Below are 16589 nucleotides of genomic sequence, written 5' to 3'. Positions count from 1 at the left end.
ATGTATCCGAATTCCGAATTACAGATATAACGAATGCAAACGAATCCGAATTTCCGTTTCCGAAATTCGGTAGCGGTAGTTCGTTCGAACGTTCGTTTTCGTTTCGTTCGTTGGAGCAAAGTGACAGAGGAGAAAAACATTTTTCCCCCTCAAATGTCACTTTGCTGCAAACGAACGAATGAACGAAACGAATAAGAAACGAAAACTAAACGAACGTTCGAACGAACTACCGCTAACGAATTTCGTCCGAATCCGAATTTACTTTCACACCCGAATCCCAAAAAACGAAATAACACAAATCCGAATTTAAAACGAAACGAAACAAATTTTTTGGAAGTGCACATGTCTATTGATCACTAATTTAACTAGTAGTTTATAAAGGACAAGGAGAAGGTGCTGCAGGTGAGGCTGGTACTGTGGGAGGGGGTTTTCTCGGTGGGTAAAGACTGTCATGATGGGGGCCTGGGTGGGTAAAGACTGGTACAAGGGGGCCTGGGGTACCTGCTAGAGAGGGTAAAGGCTGGTACAGGGGTGCCAGGAGAGGTTTAAGATTGGTATATGGGTGCTTGGGGGGCCTGGAGACGGTGAAGACTGGTACAGGGGTGCCAGGAGAGGGTGAAGACTGGTACAGGGGTACCGGGAGAAGGTGAAGACTGTTACAGGGGGGTTTGGGGGGGCCTGGAGAGGGTGAAGATTGGTAAAGGGAGCCCTGTAGCTGGTGGTATTCTGAATTGCTGTATAATGTATTGCTGGGATTTGTAGTCATCTATAGCTGGTAGTATTCTGCATTCCTGTGTAATGTATTGCTGGGCTATGTAGTCCGTTAAAGCTGATGCCATTCTATATTGCTGTGTAATATATTGCTGGCATTTGTAGTCCTTTATAGCTGGTGGTGTTCTGCATTGCTGTATAATGTATTTCTGGGATTTGCTCAGTCTGCTGCTGCTTCAGCTCGGGCTGCAGGCTCTGTAGGGGGTACATGTCCCGGGGCTGTTGTGGGGCAGGCTGAGTGTGCTAGGAGGCTGGTGTGCCGCTCCTCATACGGCCGATTAGTATGGCAGCCCTGGTGAGACCCGCACCCGCCCGCACAGCCCTGGTGAGACCCGCACCCACCCGCACAGCCCTTGTGAGGCACGTACCTGCCTGCCCAGCCCTGGTGAGAACTGCATGCAGCCCCGGTGAGACCCGCACAGCCCTGGTGAGACTTGCACCCACCTGCACAGCCCTTGTAAGGCCCACACCCACTAGTACAGCCCTGGTGTGACCCGCACCCACCCACACAGCCCTGGTGATATGCACACCCACCCACACAGACATTATACGATACATACCCACCCACACAGCTCTGGTGAGAACCGCGCGCAGCCCTGGTGAGAACCGCGCGCAGCCCTGGTGACAGCATGCAGCCCTGGTGAGAACCGCACACACCCCAGGTGAGACCCAACACATAGCCCTGGTGAGACCGTACAGCCCCGGTGAGACCACATACAGCCCTGGTAAGACCGCACACAGCCAAAACAGCCCTGGAGAGATGCACACCCACCCGCACAGCCCTGATGATAACTGCATGCAACCGTGGTGAGACCACGCACAACAGCCCTGATAAGACCGCGTAGCCTTGGTGAGACCGCACAGCCCGGGTGAGACTGCACACAGTCCTGATGAGAACTGCACAGAGCTCTGGTGAGACCGCACAGAGCTCTGGTGAGACCTAACACATAGCTCTGGTGAGACTGCACAGCCCACCGGTGAAGACCACACACAGTCCTGGTAAGACTGCACACAGCCCTGGTGAGACCCCGTAAATTCTTCTGAGCCCCCCAACAGCCCTGGTGAGACCCAGCAGATACCTGATGATAGAGCACACAGCCCTGGGGAGACCACATGCAACCCTGGTGAGACCGTGCACAGCCACCTGAGACCCCGCACAGCCTCCCAAAAAGCCGCACAGCCTTAGTGAGCAACACAACATATGTAGCTTCATATTATTCTGCATTGCTGTATAATGTTTTGCTGGGATTTGTAGTCTACAGGGTTGCAGCTGCGTCCAGGCCCTGGCGCTCCACCACTGTCCTAAAATCATTAGTCTGTATTGTTTTAGAAAAACTGACACATGACACTAAAAAAAAAGGTATTGGTAATTGGTATCAGTGAGTACTTGAGGAATAGTAACGGTACTTGGACTTGAAAAAATGGTATGTGTGCATCCCTACTTTTAAGTATAAGCTGGTTATAATGAGGATCAAAACAATTCTAAATACGTATAAAAATATAAATTTTTTACTATAATTAATGAATCCTATCAGTCTAATGGAATTCCAGGAAAAATTAACGGGCCTATAATTCCAACTATGTCTCTCTGTTACCAGTTTTATGCGGGGCAATCTGACAGTATATTGCACAATCTGCAGTTACTCCAATAATCCTTAAGGGGCAACCTGAAGCAGCATTGGCACGTCTTGCAGCTATGTCCAGATTTGGCTGAAATAGTGGGTCCATACTCGCAATTAGTGACAAGAATCTGAGAGATCATTTAGTTGATTCACAGTATGTCCCTATCCCACAAAGGACATGGTTATCGAACCTTGGTAAGGTATCAGGAATGTATGCATGTGGGAGATGCCAAATATGTACATTTGTAGATAAAACTAAGTCTTTTTGTAATTTTGATGGATCAAAAAATTATAAAATCACTCCGTTTGTAAATTATCTACAGGGAGTTCTGCGCTCGATTAATCTAAGAAATCTCGGCGTTTCTCCTTACAGCTGCTCACTTAAATTGGCTGCATGAGCCTGCATTAATACCATTGAAATATGTGAAGCAGCACTATCACCCAACAAGTAAACAAATATGTGCAAAAAACAAATATTATAGTGAACAATACTATTGTGAGAAAAGAAAAAAAATATGTATATATAATATTTTTCAAATATTTCCCAAATTAAATCTTCTAGTCAACTTTTTGTGTAAATCACAAGGTGATAATCTAAAAAAACTCAAAAATGACTAATAAAGTAGCAAACGTCCTGTGTCAGTGTGTAAAACACATAATTGAAACAAAGTGTCCATAAATTAATTAAACGCAGGCAGCTGTCTCTCTTTCATTTCGTAAAGTTACGAAAATGTGCCGAAACTAACGAAAATTCGTATTTCGTACGAATCCGAATTGAGTTTCAGATACGAAATACGAAATAACTGATATTCCGAAACGAAACGGAACTAATTTTTTGACGGCGCACAAGTCTACTTCTTATAGGGGAAAACTCCTTCCTCACACTATTTGAAGCTGTGATCTTCCTTCCTTCAGATGAGACCAATCCTGATCTTAACGTTTTTCTCCTCTACCGACAGCCCAACTGTCGGTAGAGGAAAAAAACTCTCACCCATAAAAACTAATAAAATTGCATATCAGAATCACATTCCTGGATGTCACATCTGTCCTCTTTCTCTCCAGGCATTCTGATGTCACTGACTCAGCTTCTACACCTTATGTCTAATTGACTTAATCAATTAGACGTAAGGCGTAGAGGCTGACGAATCCAAAGAACGAAACGAGTTGACTTTCGGACCCGAATCCCGAAAAACAAAATAACAGAAAATCTGAAAAGAAACGCACGGTGCAAAGCGCAGATGTCTAGTGGTTACTTAGCTTTTAAAGTTAATTGGAGTAAGTCAAATGTTTGTTGATGGATTGTAATGCTCTGGACTACAAATAAAGCTTATCCCAAGGATGAGCCCAGATGTAAAGCTTGGCAAATCTTTAATTTCTATTTTGTTGTCTGTTCTTGCAGTAAAGCTCAAGGAAACTGACCCAGTAGCATTTAAAGTACTTTACTTGGCAAAAATGCTGCGTGTACAAACTTAGTTACAGGAAAAACAAATATAAACAAAACATACATACAGGCTGCTACAAACATGCACCCACCACACTATCCTTCTAGTACATGTAATGGTTTCTAAGAGAGGAAAACACTAAAATAGTACTTAGCTTCAAGCTGCAGATTCCGTAAATTCCGTTATGAACAGGACTTCTTGGCACTTAGGCGTTCGCAGGAAAAATGGATTCTCGTTGCTGTCTCTGCTAAATCCTTTGTATTAGAGTTCAGTCCTCCCTTGGTCAGAATCCATCGTTAAGTCCTCTGTGAAGTCCTCCTGAATCTTTGGGCTACTGGCTTTTTTTCAGAGAAAATGGCCTCCCACTTGTGGGTGTTGCCCCTCAAAACTTGTATGAGAGCGAATATGCTGTATTTCACTTTCCCACCTCTAGGTGGCAGCAAAGCATCAATAATTGCCATCAGTAGTCAAGGTTAAACAAGGCTTGACCAATCTAGGTGCGATTGTTTACACAAGGTTCATCAGGCTCAGAATGACCTTGGTCCCTGCACAGGGTCCCCTTCATCAGGCTCAGAATGACCTTGGTCATTCTGAGCCTGATGAAGGGGACCCTGTGCGGCCCCGAAAGCGCTTGTATTGGATGGCAATGTGCCATTAAAATGGATCATTGATTTACAACAATGGTGTGCTGGTGACATTATTTCCTGTGTTATACACGGTGCCTACCGTGGTCACTACAAGCACCCACCCAGTCTTTGGGTTTATTGCGGTAAGGAGTGCAGCAAGATTCTTTTTATTGATGTTTACACAAGGTTTCCCCATAACACCATCCCATTGTGATACGAATAATGGGGAAACAATACAGGGCAGCCATACCATTGTCCAAAACCAGTGGAAATAATGTCACCAGCACACCATTGTTGTAAATCAATGATCCATTTTAATGGCACATTGCCATCCAATACAAGCGCTTTCGGGGCCGCACAGGGTCCCCTTCATCAGGCTCAGAATGACCTTGGTCATTCTGAGCCTGATGAAGGGGACCCTGTGCGGCCCCGAAAGCGCTTGTATTGGATGGCAATGTGCCATTAAAATGGATCATTGATTTACAACAATGGTGTGCTGGTGACATTATTTCCTGTGTTATACACGGTGCCTACCGTGGTCACTACAAGCACCCACCCAGTCTTTGGGTTTATTGCGGTAAGGAGTGCAGCAAGATTCTTTTTATTGATGTTTACACAAGGTTTCCCCATAACACCATCCCATTGTGATACGAATAATGGGGAAACAATACAGGGCAGCCATACCATTGTCCAAAACCAGTTTGGTCTGTTTAGACGGCACCTTCCATTGTGAGAAACCAGCTCTCTGTCAATAGCCAAGCAGACGCTGTGGGTGTCCTGAAATATCCATTAGCATCACAACACATGGATGCACTGCTGGACCTGGAACTGCCCTCTTAAGGGTAGGTTCACACTTAGGCGGGTGAGCCGTTTTTTTTTTGCGCAACTGTTCTTTGAAAACCACACGGTTATCAATGCTTAGTGATGCGTAGTGATGTCTATGGGACCCAAACCACACGACATCCATCCGAAAATAGCTCCTGCACCTTTTTGCGCAACAGGCAATTTGGTCTGCACGACAAACCGCAAAGGTGTGAACAGCCTTTATTGACTTCAATGCGAATCTGTGTTTTGCGGCATATCGCGCGACTCAATCACCTAGGTATGAACTTTAGCCTAAAATTCAATGACAAATTGAATACCTAGAGGTGGCGATCCAGCTATTCCTCTGAAACTACAGTATATCAACAAAAATCTCATCCCCATTGTTACAGAATTTAAACATAAGATTTATGTTTGGTCTCTTTCTCTTCTGCTTCTTCATGGTGGACTGGCCTTACCAGATTTACAAAGGTGAAGCAAATGCTAACTGCACTCATCAATGTATAACTAGCTTTTAAAGTAAGGTGCACATGGAATGGCTTTACACAGTACAAACACAAACATTTTGCAGCACACATACCAGCTAGCCTGCAAAAAAAGTTTACACTGTCTCACAACATTAAAAACAGAGGTTTTAGTTTGTCATTATCAATAAACCCTTAGCCCTGCTTCTTTCATCTCACAATGGACTATCCCAGTTCATACAAAAAAAACTTTGATACCCTTTATGTTGAATACAGATAAATCTCTAATTCACAAATACTGGAAATCCCCTCATATTCCCTCTATTGCAGAATGGTTTAAATCGTTAGACAGACTTTGTTTACTAGAATAACTTATACTGTACATACTGGAATGATCATGACAATTGTTTACGAAACCTGGGCCTTCTGGCTTGAATTTAAGCATAACATTGAATACAATGCTCATATATTTTAAGAGATGTCGAATAGACCAGCGGTCGCCAGCTGGTGGTCCGCGCGAAAATTTTGGTGGTCCCCGGGGCCCTCTGATGCCGTGCAGGCTGGGCCGTCATTGAAGCAGCACGGAGGCTCCGGGGGCTGCCTCTCACTGACTCAAGCAGCGGCTGTCACAAGCAATGCGCGGCTCCCAGTAAAGTGCGAGCTCTGCAGGAGGCGGGGCATCTCGTCAGTACCCGGACTGAGCAGGCTGCGGGACCTAGAAAAAGTGCGGAGAAGCCAGGTAATAATGGCTCAATGTGGGGGAAGGGGAGGCACGGGGGTGGTTGGGGGCAGTGCTGGAGCTAGGGGGGGCATGTCCCCCGGGCGCCTCTGGCAGGGCCAGTGGCAGATTCAATAGGGGGGGAAACAATTAATATTATTACTCGGGGTGGGCGGCACCGCTCCCTCCACCAGCAATGCCACTCCTACAGGCACACCCATATACATGCACACACCTATATACATACATATATACATCAGGATGTGATCTTCTTCAAGGTCCAATCTATGAGTGGATTATGCAGCTGGAGCCCTGTTTGTTAGGGCATTTAGAAGCAAAGTGCCCCTGAGCATATAGGCAGAGGTCCATTGTCCTTCATTTGGTTTTCCCCTCGAGTGATAGATGATTGGCTCCAATTTGCATAGCTTCAACCTGAGAGGGTGCAGAGGGTACAAAGACCTCTTGAGGAGGTGACTCTGAGAAAGAACTGGGAAGCATGGATGTAGAATTCTCAGAACGCCTTTCACGTAAAAGCCTATCAACCCTAATGGCCAGGTGCATTACTTCTTCCAAAGTCTTAGGCTCAGAATAATGCACTATGGAGTCTGTTATGGAATCTGCTATGTCCAATCTAAACTGACTCCGCATGGAATGACCCAGCCATGAGGAATCAGGAGCCCAATGGCAGAACTCAGAGCAGTACTGTTCTGCTGTGCATTTCCCTTGATGAAGGGATCTGAGGTTGGTCTCTGCTGTGTGGGTGTGGTCAGAATCATCATACAAAAGACAGAGGGCAGAAAAAAGAGCATCGACAGAACAGAGCTGGGTCATCAGCTGGCAAGCTAAAGGCCCAGGACTAGATCCCCCTTGTAACAAAAAAATAACAATGCTAACATGCTGGACCTCTGAGCCAGAAGAGAGTGGACTAATCAGAACATTTGCAACTATTGACAAAATTGGAAAATTAGTGATGGTCCCCAGAAAAATGATCAGGTAGATGGACCTTGGGTTTGGGATCTTGCAGGTCAAAAGAAAAGGAAACTCTGGGTTGCTGTGATATGTACAAAGACAGATCCTGGACTTGACATGCCAGCTTGCATAATTCTTCTGCAAACATATGAGATTTTCGGCATCCATCGACATCCAGTAGTAGTACAGTTCTCTTCTTTTTAAAGGCTTGTGATAATGTCAGGACCAGCTGTGGATGCACGCCGTCAGAGCAAATAGTGACAAGTTGTTTTACCTATAGCAGCCTCTGTTCCTATAAGGCAAGCACGCCTACTGGATGCCCCCAGGTCTTAAACCAAAACTGGGTACTTGGATGCCCCCAGGACTTAAACTAAATGCTCTGATTGGATGATGCCACAGGCTGGCCCCAGATGCTGAACTGATGTACGGATAGAAGGAGAAAGACACAACCAGAGAGTAACCAGGGACGAGCTGAAGTCAAAGGCTGGTGGCTGACGAGGGTAATCATAGCACAGGCTAAGGTAAAGGTAGGCGGCTGGCAAAGGGTAATTCGGACACAAGCTGAGGTCAGGGCCGGCAGAAGGCAAAGCCTAATCCAGGGACAGGCCATGGTCAGAACCAAAGACAAACAAGATTTCCAGAGACAGGATTTGCAGAGACCGAGCATGGCTTCTATAGCAAGAACTATCACAAGCACCTGGGAACAGGCTGATAATGCCTAAATAGGGCACCAGCAGCAAAAAGGCCAATCCCAAAGCTGGAGGTGTGTGGTTAGATTCATTAAGCCACAGCTGGCTAGACTAGTGCTGCAGCCAGCAAGATACAGGATAGTTAACCCACGCCAGTCAGGGCTGCAGCCAGCAATACAGGCTGCCTGAACTACACAGGCTGCCTGACACAAGATCATGCAAAGCTATGTGAACAGCAGCTGTATAGCAGTTTCCCTGCAGTGTTGCAAAGGACCATGTGTGCCTCTGCCCCTACTTGGCTGCTGCTACAGAGATGCCATGTATATACAGATATTTCTACAAATTGTAAATTGGATAAGGCTTGGCACAGCATCGTGATAAAAATGTTCAAGCCTGGAGATAGGTTGTTTAGGTACTAAGCTCTGAATTCCGGCATAGAGGATGGCACATGTATGTTTGTTCCAAAGCCAAAACTTTTGTTTTTTCACAGAGTTTGCAGAGGTGGTCAGGAGTAGTGAGCAAGAGCTCTACTTTGTGGCACCAGATAGTGCCGGCAGTGTATCTGTGGGGTCATTCTGTTTTGTGTGACCCCACAGTATGTTTACTTTCAAAACTGAGCCCAATCTTAATTCAGTCATTTTGTTACTAATCGGACAATTTACATTTTCAGAAGGTCTCCAATGGCAGCCCCTCATGTCTCTCATGATAGGTTTACTCTTGAGCTGCAGTATCAGCCTGCTAGAGATGGGCACTGTTTTCAATGGATAGACTACTAACTCATAGGCTTGAATTGGAAGAAGCACTATAGCACAAAGCACAACAAAACAGAAAAGAGAACCTGCATGTGTAATGACCATATATTTCTGCCCCTAAAATTATGTATAGAAACAAGATATTTTTAAACATTACTATACATGGATACATTTATTTACAATAAGTTGATCTCTTTTGCATATTTTTGTAAAAAAATATTTAGAAAACCTACAGTATACTTATTCAGCTATGGGCTGAACCATGGGCTTCAGCCCATAGTTAGTTCCTATTTGTTACTTTCCATTAAAGCAACTTTTTGCGTTCATCTCAGGCATACAATACAGTAAAACAGACTCTTTTCATTTCAGGTACCTGGAGATTTGAGTCAAACATCAGAAGATCAGAGTTTGTCAGACTTTGAAATGTAAGTTTTTACTGAATGACTATAAAGCTATCATAAACTTAGTGTGTTTGTGACTCCATGGAGACTTTAGTCATAGCTCTTACTGAGCATATCTAACTATATTTATATTTAATTCAGGATGTCATATTAGTGTTGTCAATTACAAACATGAAGCTTTGTTTTAGTCTTTCTACATATAAAAAGTATTACTACTACAGAGTAGAACTTCAAATAGACCAATCTGAGCAGAGATGCGTATGAGCTAAACACAACCATGAAACCATTTTTTTCTGTTTCAGCTTATTACTGCTTCCATGCACAATAAAGAGGGAATGATCTGGCTGGTGCCTCTGTACTTGCCATTGTATGCAAGTATGCCTGACATACTTGCACGTTGTAAAAACCATACATATGAGTTGCTCTCCTCTAACACTCTCTGTACTCTTATTATTACAGTTGCTGCTATTTTCACCAGCACTTCTTCCATATTTGATGTCTTCTTTCCTTAGCTATCTGGCAGCTAGTGATGATGCAACACCTGCAGATGCGTGCTGGAGTTGCTTTATACCAGCACTCTGCTATAATCTCTCCATCTGTAGGATGCCAAGAGTATACAATGCACTGTACACTGGATGTTCCTCTTTTCCCCTCAGTCTTCCATTTTGGAATAAAAGTGTGTCCAATCCAGAAAAGGTAGTTTTGTGGGTGGCACTCATGGTGAACGTGGAGAGTATTATGCAGGTGGCAGGGGACAGAGGCAGCAAAGGGGAAACCTAGGAATCTGTTTGCATTGGAGGAGGTGGCTATGATGGCAGAGCAGGGACTGCAAATGGAGAGTTAATGTTGTACTGATAGTAGAGGTTTCATGCTGAATGCAGGGAGTGAGTTACTGTAAGTGGGAGTTAATGTTTGAATGCAGTAGGTATACCCTGTGAGCAGAGGGGGGTAAGGTGACTATGGAGGGTAAAATGGTTGCTAGGGAGGTGTTATGCACAGGGCTGGGACAAAAAATAGGCCTGGGCATTTTAGACTGAACAGCCCAATCTCGTGACCACAGACAGGCCCCACCCCTCACAACAGGGGCGGAGCCAAACACAGAAGCGCAATCGAGGGGCAGGGCCAGCCACTAGTAAGTACAGGAGGGCTACAGCTGACACACAAGCCTTGCTACAGCCAATACACAAACCTTGCAACAAGATAGGAAGCTTGCTATAGAGAATATCTGTAAAAAATAAGTTAAGGCAACTGGACTTGCTGTATTTTTCTTGAAGACGTTTCACTGGTCATCCAACCAGCTTTTTGGATTCAGAAATTTCTGAATTGAGAAAGCTGGTTGGATGGCCAGTGAAACGTCTTCAAGAAAAATACAGCAAGTCCAGTTGCCTTGACCTATTTTCTACAGATATACCATGACCTGGACGAATGAGAACTTTCACAGACATATTGCTGAAGAGAATTGGATCACACTGCCCCCCAAACCCCCTAGCCATTCTCTGCACTAAAGTAGCTAACACTCTAATGTCCCCCCACAGTCACACACTATTATTATACATTTATATAGCCCTGACATATACCACAGTGCTGTACAGAGAACACTGAGCCAGTTACATCAGTCTCTGTACAGAGGTGCTTACACTCTAATGCAGAATACCATTAGCTATAGAGGAATAAAAATCCCAGCAATACATTATACAGCAATACAGAATAATAGTATATGAATTTGGTACATACTATGTGCTGCTGCTCTGCTCCGGGCTACCAGGGGGAAGTCTCGGGCAAAGGGTCTCAGGAGGGGAAGATGGGCAGCCGGCAGAAGCCCTGTAAGAAGGCGCCGCATGGTTCCCTAGACGGCTGCTGCGCGGGACCTAACACTGCCGAATCAATTTGAAAAATTAAATTGCTGAGGTCCAGAGGTCACTTGTAACGCAGAGGTCAGAGGTGTAATGCAGAGTACAGAAGTCAGTGGTGCAACGCAGAGGTCAGTAGTGTGATGCACAGTGCAGAAATCAGCGTTGTGATGCACAGTGCAGAGGTCAGCGGTGTGATGCAGAGGTCAGCAGTGTGACTTACAGTAAAGAGGTCAGAGGTGTGACGCAGAGTGCAGTGGTCAATGGTGTGATGCAGAGTGCAGAGGTCTACAGTGTGATGCAGAAGTCAGGGTGTGACGCAGAGGTCAGTGTTGTGATCTATAGTGCAAAGGTCAGCGGTGTGACTTACAGTTCTGAGGCCAGCGGTGGGGGAGGGGTTTCTGGTCTCAGGTGAAGCCTCCAGTCCAGCACAATGCCCTGCACTTCAGGACCCGCTCTTTCTCTGCCAATGGTAGCCCTGCAGTCTTCCTCCCAGCCTATGGCAGCTGAAGTGGGTGGAGGAAGCTGCAGGTGGCCACCGAGGAGCCCAACTATTCAGCTGGCTTTCAGAAAGGCAGCCGGTGTTCAGTCAAATACTCCAATTTCTTGAGATCTCCAACTACCTGACTTAGAAGTAAGAGGTTTGGCTGAGAAGGCTGTACTGCATGCGTGCCACCTGCGACATTTCCCTATACACATAATACAGAGCAATACAGTATTAAAATGAACTAGGGCCAGACTAATCCAGCACGTTATTAATGTGTGTTGCCCCACTCAATATGGGCGCAAGCGGCGGCCATATTGATGGGGCAACTCAGATTAATAACGTGCTGGATTAGTCTGACCCTAGTTCATTTTAATACTGTATTGCTCTGTATTATGTGTATAGGGAAATGTCGCAGGTGGCACGCATGCAGTACAGCCTTCTCAGCCAAACCTCTTACTTCTAACTAAGTCAGGTCGTTGGAGATCTCAGGAGTTGAAACTTTCGATAGAACATTGGCTTTTCTCCTCCTGATGAGCTGCAGAGAGGATCGTGGCAGTGCAGTGTCTGTGCTGATGTCCCCGCAGCTGCGATCCCTCCTGTCAGCTCATCCACAGGACCAGCTCCCCGCCCCCTTAGGCGGCTGGCAGCTTAGGGCATAGCGGGCCGGGACGGGCCAAACATTAGGCTGATTGTGTTCGGCCCGGCCCACCAGCAAAGTGCCCGGTATGCCCGATGGCCAGTCCTGTCCTCAGGCCCGGATTTCCCACAAGGCCACCGAGGCCCAGCCTCGGGGCGGCAGAGCGCAGAGGGGAGGCAGCGGTGACCTTGTGGGGAAGTTGCGGGCGCCGGTGTAAGATGTCCGCCGGCCGCAGTATCCGACACTTCCTGTCCTGGTTATGCATTAAGATGAGGTTGGTGGGAGGAATGTTGATTGAAAGTGAAATAGGTGGGTGGCAGGAACAATGCAGTGAGTGAGGTAACCATGGAGAGATGCACTGTGAGTGGGTTGGGTAAGATGGATAGGGAGGGATGTGCTGTAAGCAGGCATTAGGTGGGTGGGAAGGTGATGCACACTGAACAAAGGGTGAGATGTGTGTGAGGGAGGTAGTGTGACTGTTAAGATAGGTGGGAGGAGTTTTTACTGAGGGTAGGTGGGTGGAAAGTGCTGTGACTGAGGGTGAGATGGGCTTCTCTAATCCCGGGAGCAACACAGGGCAGCACAGTGGTGAGGCACTTGTAGAAAGAGTATTCATGAAATCATGTCCTGCTATTTCTCTCGCTAACTACATCATCTTCTCATGCGCTTTAATCGGCTCTACTGCTTGGCTACCTTTATTGCTGCTTGCAGCTATATTTAGGTGGCCAAGCAACGAAGTTGCAAGGACACCTATTGTTATTGGAAAGATTATTATTATTATTATTATTATTAGGTGGCCAAGCAAACTTATTGTATCTGTTCAGATTATTATTATTAGGTGGCCAAGCAAAGATGTTGCAAGGGCACCTATTGTATCTGTTAAGATTATTATTATTAGGTGGCCAAGCAACGAAGTTGCTAGACACCTATTGTTATTGGTAAGATTATTATGTGGCCAAGCAACGAAGTTGCAAGGACACCTATTGTATCTGTTCAGATTATTATTATTATTTTATTATTCCGCCAAATGTCTTTAACAAGTGCTCTGTTAGTCAAAAACTCATGAAACTTTGCACAATGGTAGAGCCCTGTGCTCTGCAGAGCTCATTGCATTATAAAGGTAGGTAACATGATGTGGCAGTCATCTTGGTTATTGTGAAATTTTTTGCAAATATTCAGAAAACTGCATCTCCAGAACCGCTAAAGCTACAGATGTACAACTTGCTGTGTGAGCTTATGCTTTGCTCTGTTGCCATATGGTGTTTCTTATAGCTCTATTGGTCACATGGTTTGGCGGCCATTTTGGATTGTGCGATATTCTGTCAACAACTTAAACTCTGAAACCATTTATCAGAATAACTCCAAACTTTGCACATATGTCCAGGGTGAACTCTTCTGCCACTGTTGTAGAAATAGGCCCGATCCCAAAATCAAAATGCTGTGATTTATTTTTTATAATTCATAAAATCATGGCCTTTTTCAATCTTTCTAACTACAATATCTTCTCATGTGCTATGACCGGCTCTACTGCTTGGCTACTGGTTGCAGCTATATTTATTATTATTATTAGGTGGCCAAGCAATGAAGTTGCAAGGACACCTATTGTATCTGTTCAGATTATTATTATTATTAGGTGGCCAAGCAATGCAGTTGCAAGGACACCTCTTTTTATTGTGCTGATTATTATTATTATTATTATTAGGTGGCCAAGCAACGCAGTTGCAAGGACACCTGTTGTTATTGTGCTGATTATTATTATTATTTTTATTATTATTATCCCGCCGCTTTTTTCAAATGACTGTAACAAGTGCTCTGTAGGTCAAAAACTCATGAAACTTTGCACAGTGGTACAGCCCTGTGCTCTGCAGAGCTTATTATAATATAAAGGTCATAGGTCACATGATGTGGCAGCCATCTTGTTTTTTGTGACGATTTTTTTTTACTATTCAGAAACCTGCATCTCCAGAACCACTAAAGCTACAGATGTACAACTTGCTGTGTGAGCTTATGCTTTGCGTTGTTGCCACATGTGCTCATTATAGCTCTCCTGGTCACATGGTTTGTCAGCCATTTCGGATTGTGCGATATTCTGTCAACAACTTAAACTCTGAAACCATTTATCAGAATAACTCCCAACTTTGCATATGTCCAGGGCGAACTCTTCTGCCACGGTTGTACAAATAGGCCCGATCCCAAAATCAAAATGGCCGCTGCAAACCAACGGTGGTTAGATAGTGTTATTATTGTTATGGCTTTTTTTTTTCAAAAGCCTGTTATAAGCGCATTGTTACTCACAAACTGATGCAACTTGGCCCAATGGTACAGCTCTATGCTATGCCTAAACTTTTGCAGCATAAAGGTCATAGATCACATTGCCTGACAGTCATCTTGTTTTAGGTGATTATGTTCAGCTCCATATTCAAACATTCATTTCTCAGAAACTGATAAAGCTACAGATCTACAAATTGCTGTGTATAGGCATGATATGATCTGCATTCACAACTGAACATTACAAGTCAATTGGTTTGGCGGCCATATTGAATTGTGTCAAATTCGACAAATATTTCTATTGTTTTGATGCTCTTTTTTTCAAATGCTAATTATTGCTACACCGTTATGTAAAAACTCATGAAATTTGGAACAATAGTAGAGGACTGTGCTGTGTTTAAACCTTGGCAACATAAATGTCATAGGTTGCATGCTCTGGCGGCCAGCTAGGTTTAAGAAAACCTATTTCTGACAATTATCAAACATCTGTTTTTTTCATAACCACTAAGGCTACAGATATACAAATTTCTAGGTGAGGATAAGCTGAGTTATGCACTTATATATGTTTATTACAAGTCATGTGACCGCATGGTTTGGTAGCCATTTTGGATTGTGCAGTATTCTGCAAACAACTTAAACTCTGAAACCATTTATCAGAATAACTCAAAGCTTTCCACATATGTCGACGGCTACCTCTTCTACCACGGTTGTAAAACCAGGCCCGATCCCCAAATCAATATGGCCGCCACAAGCCAATCACTTTTTGACATTGCATCCAATTGCATAAATGTGCATTTATATCACTAGTGAAGCATGTTAAACTTGTTATACATATGATAATTCAACATCATAACTGCCGAATACAATATGGCTTCCAGAGGTCACCAAGGTCGGTGGCCATTTTGAATTTGATTTATTTTTTATAATTCATAAAATCATGGCCTTTTTTTATCTTTCTAACTACAATATCTTCTCATGTGCTATGACCGGCTCTACTGCTTGGCCACCTTTATAGCTGCTTGCAGCTATATTTATTATTATTTTTATTATTATTATTAGGTGGCCAAGCAACGGCAGCCATTTTGGATTGTGCAATATTCTGTCAACGACTTAAACTCTGAAACCATTTATCAGAATAACTCAAAACTTTGCACATATGTCCAGGGTGATCTCTTCTCTACGGTTGTAGAAATAGGCCCGATCCCAAAATAAAAATGGCCGCTGCAAGCCAATGGTGTTTAGATAGTGTTATTATTGTTATGGCCTTTTTTTCAAAAGACTTTAATTGGCACACTGTTACTCACAAACTGATGCAACTTGGCCCAATGGTACAGCTCTATGCTATGCCTAATCTTCTGCAACATAAAGGTCATAGGTCACATTGCCATGGCTGCCAGGCAATGTGGCAGCCATCTTGTTTTAGTTGATTATATTCAGCTCCATATTCAAACATCCATGTCTCAGAAACTGATAAAGCTTCAGATGAACAAATTGCCATCGTCCCCCCGCACACCCACATGTAAAATAATATAATTCCCAGTCTGTCTCTCCCCCCTGCACACCCACATGTAAAAAATATAATTTCCAGTCCCTCTCCCTCCCCCCCGCACACCCACATGTAAAATAATATAATTCCCAGTCTGTCTCTCCCCCCTGCACACCCACATGTAAAAAATATAATTTCCAGTCCCTCTCCCTCCCCCCCGCACACCCACATGTAAAATAATATAATTCCCAGTCTGTCTCTCCCCCCTGCACACCCACATGTAAAAAATATAATTTCCAGTCCCTCTCCCTCCCCCCCGCACACCCACATGTAAAATAATATAATTCCCAGGCCATCCGTCCTCCCGCACACCCACATGTAAAATATAATTCCCAGTCTGTCCCTCCCCCCGCATACCCACATGTAAAATAATACAATTCCCAGTCCCCGCACATCCACATGTACAATAATAAAATTCCCAGTCGTCTTCCCCCGCACACCCACATTGTGAAATAATATAATTCCCAGTTCCTTCCCCAACCCCACCCCCGCACACATAAAATAATATAATTCACAATTCCCCCC

The 16589-nt window shown here is 44.4% G+C and overlaps 1 protein-coding gene across 1 annotated transcript in view; it reads left to right on the top strand.

Moving 5' to 3' along the window:
• LOC108795732 (sorting nexin-29-like) overlaps nucleotides 1-16589 on the top strand; it is a 270525-nt gene that overhangs the window by 142561 nt on the left and 111375 nt on the right. The window contains exon 5 of the mRNA XM_018567020.1: nucleotides 9245-9300. Coding sequence (XP_018422522.1) covers nucleotides 9245-9300 — 56 coding nt within the window. The remainder of the gene's footprint in view (nucleotides 1-9244; nucleotides 9301-16589) is intronic.

The sequence above is a fragment of the Nanorana parkeri genome, unplaced genomic scaffold, assembly GCF_000935625.1.
Source record: "Nanorana parkeri isolate BGI_ZX_2015 unplaced genomic scaffold, ASM93562v1 scaffold998, whole genome shotgun sequence".
NCBI classification, from domain to species: Eukaryota; Metazoa; Chordata; class Amphibia; order Anura; family Dicroglossidae; genus Nanorana; species Nanorana parkeri.
This window is presented reverse-complemented; position numbering and strand designations above follow the sequence as displayed.